This window comes from Saccostrea cucullata, unplaced genomic scaffold (genome assembly GCF_032062105.1).
Source record: "Saccostrea cucullata isolate Sc308-1 unplaced genomic scaffold, CSIRO_AGI_Scuc_v1 ctg19164, whole genome shotgun sequence".
In the NCBI taxonomy this organism is placed as follows: domain Eukaryota; kingdom Metazoa; phylum Mollusca; class Bivalvia; order Ostreida; family Ostreidae; genus Saccostrea; species Saccostrea cuccullata.
This window is the reverse complement of record NW_026939772.1, coordinates 1-8,884: the sequence shown is the minus strand read 5'-3', so window position 1 is coordinate 8,884 and position 8,884 is coordinate 1. Positions and strand designations below refer to the sequence as shown.

General features: G+C 33.8%; 1 protein-coding gene across 1 annotated transcript; it reads right to left on the bottom strand.

Moving 5' to 3' along the window:
• Positions 1 to 446: 446 nt before the first annotated feature.
• Positions 447 to 8,093, bottom strand: LOC134253904 (zinc metalloproteinase dpy-31-like; the record flags this gene model as incomplete). The annotated part of the gene is made up of 8 exons (XM_062736480.1): positions 447 to 590; positions 1,131 to 1,225; positions 1,803 to 1,919; positions 2,181 to 2,323; positions 3,846 to 3,970; positions 5,449 to 5,576; positions 7,393 to 7,509; positions 7,976 to 8,093. Coding segments are annotated over 8 exons (987 nt in total), but the record flags the coding sequence as incomplete, so codon positions are not given.
• Positions 8,094 to 8,884: the final 791 nt, after the last annotated feature.

Genomic DNA, 8,884 nt, shown 5'->3' with positions numbered 1-8,884 from the left:
GAGTGTTTGACAGGGCTCTGTCCGGGGTATGTATCTCAGGGATCTGTCTCCAGCCGTGTTACTAGACGGCTGTATCCCTTTATACTACACAGGCTGCAGCCAGGTACAAGAAGTAAATAAATTTACACAGTAAATATCACTGTATATAAGCAAGGAAACACAATACAACACTGGGCAGTTGTATTAATCAGCGAAACGTCTTTAAATCTCATTCACCGTACCTGCTACTTTGCCACCTTCTCCGTTGACAGCTGATCACAGAATGACAAACTACCTCGGATGCGCTCTTATATATACTTGAGGACACCCGGACTAACCTCGGCATCCATCATAGACCCAATGATAAAACCCGATTTTAACTGAATCTCGAGCCCGATCGTCACACCTTCATTGAACATCAAGTTTTAAACCAATTGCAGCTGAACTCTTTGTCTGGAGTCTAGTGACTAGTCTTTGATACCTGGTAGGGGGACTGTTGTTTTGATGATGGCCTTATCTCTCGGTTTTCTCGGTAAAGACATTTCAGCAAACAGGAACCTGACCCCTCTGTAAGCGCCTTCTGGCCCTGTCCTCGAGGACAAGCGATGTTTCTGCAATTACCATATACGTATTGATATACAGTATATCACATTGAAAGTGAATATGTTAAAATGAATGGGCTCTTAGAGTAATATGATTTTCATCCCTCTTCACTTTACAATACTGTAAATCGTTTTAATTCCACGGTGTTAAAATTTCATGATTTCTCAAAAAGTACCAATTGCGATGGTTTTAATTTCATGATGCAAGAAATAAATTCAAAATTTCTTAGAAGCATTTATACGTTTCTTAAAACTAATATTGACATTCACGATGGGTTTAATATCGCGGAAAAATGATAAATCGCGAACATAGCGAAATGAAAACCATCGTGATTAATTGCCAATATACAGTATGTTGTTAAACTAATGTATGTAAGGTTTATAGATATCTTTATATGTCAATAAAAGCAGTGCACTTTGACAACAAAAAGTGTAAGAAACATAAATATCGATTTTAGGTATAAAGAAACATCTATCAGTAACATTAAACAATATTGTGAAAGTGGTTTGTTCATTTCATTCCTAACATTTAAAAGACAAAATACGTACAAACCCAATTCCCCATTGAAAGTTGTCACCTTCCTCGATATTGGTGAAGAAACACTTCTCGAACCTCTCAAAAGTACACTTAAGTTGAGCACCATCTACACAAAATAAAGATTAAAATGCATTTCCTTTATAAGATCAATCAATAGAACTAGAAGTTTTCTTTATATATTTCATTTGGTAAATTATTCAAATTATTTTGTTTTTATTTTTATTTTTATCTTATCAAGTAATATGTTTACAAACGGACAACTTTTTTTTATTATACTGTCATGAGGTTTATGTCATTATATACATGTACATAATTTATATGGTATGTCTAATGTACTCCTTAAGTTTCATACAAGATTTCGTTTTATCTGTAATTTCATCAATTTATATGGTATGTCTAATGTACTCCTTAAGTTTCATACAAGATTTCGTTTTATCTGTAATTTCATCAATTTATATGTTATGTCTAATGTACTCCTTAAGTTTCATACAAGATTTCGTTTTATCTGTAATTTCATCAAGATTTCATTAGAACATCAATTACCACGCCGGTATATTTCATGGATACTAACCCTTAGTAAATCCATATCTATATTGAATTCTACCAAAATTACTTCATGCTATGTTATGAGAGGGCTACCTCTGTATACATGTACCGGGGTTAGGGTTAGATATGTTACGTACCAATAACCTGTTCACAGTTGTCCCCCTTGTATCCGGGCTGACATACACACTTGTACAGACAGGCTCTCAGCGCCGAGGGAACACACACCCCATACTGACACGTGTTGTCTCTACAGACTATAAAATAACAAGATTATAAAGAAGTGCCAGGGCAAACTGGGTGATTTATTTAAGACACAATTTTCAAAAAATATTGATTATAATACCCTTTTTAAACAAAAGTAAAGTAGTATCAATGTCCTCCAAGAATAACATCATTATAACTCAGTTAGATAAACCGTGTTTTACAGTTATAAACGACCAAGAATCTAGAAGCATAGAAAATTAAATCAATATATGAATGAGTTCCACTCATTATTTAGGTAATTATATGTTTACCCTCTCTCTCTTTTTCAAAATGAAGCTTGAATCCTTTATGTGTAGCCCTGCTGCCTGCAAATTTGGTATCCATGGTAACGATCATTAACGTGGGTGAATCTACTGACGTCAGGAAGGTTTCTACAGCGACGTCACCACAACGACTGACCATAAATAGATCAAATTGTGATAAAGTTAGTATATTATCTCAAATATCACAACAACGACTGTCTATAAATAAATCAAACTGTGGCAAAGTTAGATATGACTTTAGTTATCATCACAATGACTGTCCATAGATAGATCAAATTGTGATCAAGTTAATTATCACTTTACATATCACCACCTCAACAGTCTATAAGAAGATCAAATTGTAATGAAGTTCAATATCATCAAAACGACAGTCTATCAAAAGATCAAAGTGATATAAAGTTAGATATCACTATAGATATCACCAAAACGACAGTCTATAAAGAGATCAGATTGTGATAAAGTTAGATATCACTTAAGATATCATCACAACGACTGTCTTTATGTCTTTAAATATATCAAATTGTGATAAAGTGAGATTATCCATTTCTTTGAGAATAAATTGTTTCCTCTTTACATTTTAAAACACATAAAACGAAATCCACAATACAGAGAACACAATTTATAAACCATTAATTATATATGCACTACTTTCATTTCACATATTTTGCAAATGCTTTTTCTCTATTTAAGTGTAAGGGGGAACTACCGGTGAGTTAATATATGAAGAAAATGTCCGTTTATGGTAGCCTTTTTTTAAATGTCAGAGTTAGAACATCTGATACCATATTTTTCATTCTAACTTACTTCATTCAGTAACTGAATTTCTAGAAAAATTGACTCAATTGTAGAGCTCTGCTTTTCAGTCATTGTTCAAGTGATTGAATCATTTCAAATCGTTCTGTGAATTTAATGTATTTCAATTCATTTTTCCGCGACGTATTAACTTCTATCATTTTGTTTACCAGGTCCTTCTCAAGGAGCAGCTAGCGGATGTGACTTGTCGATAAGGTATGTTTTACATCCATGACACCTGATCCCGCCTCTGATGTTCTTTAGAACTCCATGTTTGCTCTATATATGATTTGTATTGTTCCAATGGATTTTTCAAATTTTATATGTTTTTTCTCTCTCTCTGTTTTATGATGTTCGTATGGTGTTTGTATAATATTTGTATGATCTTTTGTGTGACTTTTGTAGGATGTTTATTTGATGTCTGTATGATGTTTGTATTGTGGTTCTTTGGTGGTTGTATGATGTTTGTATGGTGATTGTATGATGTTTATATGGTGGTTGTAAAATGTTTGTATGGTGGTTGTATGATGTTTGTATGGTGGTTTTATGATGTCTGTATGATGTTTGTATGGTGTTTATATGGTGGTTGTATGATGTCTGTATGATGTTTGTATGGTGGTTGTATGATGTTTGTATGGTGGTTGTAAAATGTTTGTATGGTGGTTGTATGATGTTTGTATGGTGGTTGTTTGATGTTTGTATGGTGGTTGTATGATGCTTGTATGGTGTATGTATGATGTCTGTATGATGTTTGTATGGTGGTTGTATGATGTTTGTATGGTGCTTGTATGATGTTTGTATGGTGGTTGAAAATGTTTGTATGGTGGTTGTACATGTATGATGTTGCTGCATTAACATTACCGGACGCCTGGTTGACCTGGGAGGTTGTACTGTATCTCAAGCCAATGATAACACCGGGCTGTTCTCGGGTTAAAGGCCATGTGGAGGTCATCTATGGTCATTTTTATGATGTATCCTTCCGGTGCCTGTAATCAGATACGACATGTCTTACATGTAATATATCAGAAACGTACTTCAAGACGAATTCAAAGTGCACCAAAACTTAAGTATGAAGTTTTTACATGTTAATCAAAGACACCTGCATATGATGTGGTATTTTACAAATGTACTAGAAAATAACCAGCATAAATATCTAAAACTGTTCATAACAGTTCATAAAAAAATATTATAAGTAATTACATCATCATATATGTTTATTAACTTCATACAGTCAAGAAAAAGGATCTAATATCGAGTGTATGTAAACACAACATGAATTTTTAAATCCGTAGGTTAATGCTGTTTATTTTTATCTACCATGATAACATTAAGATTTTTTTCAATAGATTTCAACGCACACAGTGTGGTTCCTTGGAAAGTGTTATAGTTCCTGATCAAACTATGTGGACACATATAGGGGGAGTAGATTGATAGATTAATTGTATATTGTTTTACGTCCCTTTCGAGAATTTTTCACTCATATGGAGACGCCACTACTTGCCAGAGGAGAGCTGTAAATTTTGTCCTATAATCAGCATTTAGGGCCATTGAGTAAGGAGGATCTTTTTTTTGTGCCAGCACCTACTGCGACGCAGGACATCGGTTTATACGGTCTCATTCGAAAGAACGCTTTCTACATCCAACAGTGGGATTCGAACCCGCAACATAAGGACTGACTCCTTTCTTCGCGACTCCAGAGCAGACGTTCTAACCACTGCGCCATGCGGGCGACTATAGGCGGAGTAGAGAAATATTCCTATAAGAGGAATAGTTCGAATACCGTCTTAAACATTTATAAAGGATTTTTTGTCGGAGGCTTTAAATTTGTTACGGTCCTAGAGTCTTGTCCTTTTTATGTTTAAATTGTAATGGTTAGGTCCGCTGCTATCTATGTAAAAAATTCACTTAATATGTAAATTTGAAAATACTTTGATGGGGTAAAAATTTCCACTTTTCATAAGACCTATTTGAGAACTTTAAATAACTTAGAAAGACATTAAAAAGTGTATAATGACAATTGTTGTATGAACATATTTAATTTTTAAGCCCCATTTTGTGACTTTTTGAATTTAATAATAAATTATAGAGTTATCCTTCCTAGCTGAAGATATAAGTAACTTAATTTCACACAAACTTATCAGAGATATATGATGAAGGATCATGTAAACAATCATAATGATTACTTTAAATTATTACCTCTTCAAAGCAATGTGAAAGTATTGCAAAAATGACATTCAGACCAAAACTCAAATTAAATATAACCAATTATATTTTTTAAAAGTTAAAGAATATGCATTGACCATTTTATGATTAACTTGTAGCCAACTGCAGGCAAATATGAGAACACAGTTTTCTTTTATGTTTTGAAAACAGTGTACGAAATGAATTCTTTGACTTAAAAATGCTTTATTCAAACATTCTGAATACTATACATTATTTATGTATCATGTATTATAAGAAATACCTTGACTGCCCATCTACAAATTTTTCCCTGTCCAATAGGGCCCGGATAATTAGGGGAAGTAACTGTGACATCTTTGTTTGGCTCCAATACAAGGTCATTCTCCTTAAGATAAACGTATCCACCACAATCTATAAATAATTAAAGATTACCTTAGTGAAGGATATAGAAAGAACGAACAGTATTCAATATCCAAGTCAATAAAACAATACAAAATAGAAGCAGAGAAAACACAGACCTCTTAGACATCAGAGGGGGGTTTATTAGCCATGGAGGAGTGAGCATAATCAACAGATCAAAGGGTAAATCGTGTTCTTAGCTAATAACATGTAAATTCGCTTTGGAGAACTGCATATTTTTCTCATACATTTTAAATACATATGAAAAGTCCTGCTAAGTTTAGTTCAGTTATTCCTATAAAAAGCCAAATTCAGACTCTTTTAAAAGGTTTAAATAAAACATTTTGGTAATATGTGAACTGTTCTAATTATACAATGTTACGGAAAACGTTTCCAAAGAAATATCAAGATCAAACTTTTCATTCAAATAAAGGAATTTAAAAAAAAACATATATTTTTTAAAACTTAAAATTTTAAGCGGGAGACAATTACTCTTTAAATTTGACTGTAAGACATATTTCTGAAAACTTTTTTTAGCTGTATTATATTTGATTTGATGGCAAGACTTGTGACAAATTGTGTATTTAGCTATATTATTTTATTTGATTGTAAGTCTTTTGACAACTTTTGTATTTATCTATATTATTTTACTACCTGGATCTGTTTATTAGTATTTATATTTATTTTAATTTATATCAGGAAGAGGAATAAATATTCATTCGATGAGTTGATATTCGAATACAAATTTATGATTCAATATTCGTTTTTAAGTATACAAGCTTTAAAAGAGAGAAAAACCTGGCAAGTTTTATTAGAAATTGAATAAAGTTTGTACAAATTAAAAAAAAAAAACACTCCTCTTGGATTACCTTAAAGGTGTGAAGAGTGTATCTATTAGAGTAAATTATTCATGTGTTCACTTAATTAGTATTATAATAGTTTCCAGTACTTACAATCAGCTTATATTGTTGTAAGGACATAGTTTTACAGTAAACACACAGACCCCTTGTTTATGTAAATATCATTAAAAATCATTATCAGGAAATCATAATTAGCAAAAGTAATTGCTTTTAATATTTCACTGTTACATAATTGTTCTGCTTGGTATAAATTTGTAGGAGTTATCAGTGTAGACTTTAGTAAGACGATCAATAATTAATCTGGAACATACTAAAGAATCTTTTTAATTTTCTAACAATCATTACATTTGGGATGTATACTATTCAATATTTCTTTTAAAAAATATAATTGCAGTGTATTTACCGAACTCCACATGAGTTTTTATTCCAAATAATGGCATAAACTCTTTACTACTTGACAGGAAAGTGAAGATATATATTTAATAATGCAAGATGTATTTATTTTATCGAATATATTCGAATATCAATTATTGACAATTTTGACATACCTAAATTATATATATAAAATACATGGTTACTGTCTTGAAATATAAGCGATATTTGGGCGAGGGTAAGAAAACGTGATAGAGGGCGAGGCTTGCCGAGCCCTCTTACGTTTTCGAGCCGAGCCCAAATATCGCTTATATTTCAAGACAGTTATCATGTATTCTGTTTATCCTGCAACAAAATTTTACATTTGAGCGTCCAAAACAAGATAATTCCGATAGATTTAGGCACATCTCTGCAGTTGAAACTATGACGCCATGGCGTAAACATTGCAGTATACGTGACGTCACAATGCTTTTGGAACGACGGAATACATGCACGAGGCTTTATTAGGGCAATGACCGGATAAAGCTTTGGTTTATTAGGTTACCTTTATTAGGTCAATGCAAGGGGTAGTTGCAGGATAAATATTATTCTACTACCTGTATCCGTAACCACCGTCTGACATGTGATCCCAGTAAACCCCGCCGGACACGTGCACTTACACGTGACGTTCACGTAACCGCCATTTTCACAGACAGGGGGAGAGGTACAATGAGCTGAAAATATTGAGACATCAGACTACATAAATTTTTTAATGTCCTTTAGATTTTTATCTGTCTTAAAATTGTATTTTTTCGCAAAAGACACAATTTGCCAAACAAGCAATATTAAATGAGTGATCCTTAGAATTCACTATAACATGTAGCTACACGACAAATATGTTATTTTTTCATCCATTTTATCACATCAATAAAAGCAAATCAATAAAAGCTAATAATGATTTACAAGTCAACGTATATGTTTATTTACTTTATTATCAGTGTCTATTAGCGGTGTGATCATAATGATTTACAAGTTTGAGCGTATATTTCTAACGAGTACATTCGAAATGATTTTTTAAGTTGAAGGTGCATTAATAATGATTAACTAATAAGTGTACTTGTTACTCCTTTATTGATAATGGTTTACAGTTAGCCTGTATATTTATTACCGGTGCATTAGGTAAGCCTGTATATTTATTACCGGTGCATTCATACTGATCCACGACATCCTTTAAGTCGTAGTAGGAGAGGATCTGGCCGTTTGGGGCGTGAAGGAATTTCAGGTTTTTGTCTCTTAGTTCTACCGAACTGCCAAAATTCTGAAAATAAATGCACATAATATTGTATGTAAAAGACGCCTCTTAATTCTACTGCATTGCTAAAAGTCTGGAAATATATACACATAATATTGTATGTATAGGGTAAGTCTTTGTATAAAGGAGAAGTCTACCAGTAAAATTTATTATACCCCCTCAAACAAAGGATGGGGGTAGATAGGAATCGGCTTGTCCGTCTGTCCGACCGTCTGTCTGTGCAAACGTGTCCGATCCATATCTTTGTTACGGAGGTACATTAGTAGTATAACGCGCCTAGATAGGCGGGTCAACTGAGTGCACTTTTGGGGCTGAGGGGGATAGGCGGGTCAACTGAGTGCAGCCCCTGGGGGGATAGGCGGTTCAACGGAGTGCAGCCCCTGGAGGGGATAGGCGGGTCAAGGGAGTGCAGCCCCTGGAGGGGATAGGCGGGTCAATGGAGTGCAGCCCCTGTGGGGGATAGGTGGGTCAATTCAGTACATATAGCCCCCTAAATATAGGGTGTGTTTAACACTGTGTTTACATTGGTACGCTGCTACTACGATTCACAACGCTGCTACTACGATTTTGGCAACGATTCAAGTTTGTTTAGGGCCGTGTGCAAAAAAAAAATGTGCTTACCTATGCATTGTGACGTCATCCACTGTATAAATACAGGTTTTCTCCTACTTTCAGCTCATTCTACAGTCAGATCCAGCTCCCTGCCTGTGGGGGGTCATGGATTCTACTAGAGAAAAACAGTTACATGCTCAGCGATTATTAAAATGGAAAAAAAGGGAAAGAGAATTAGATCGAAT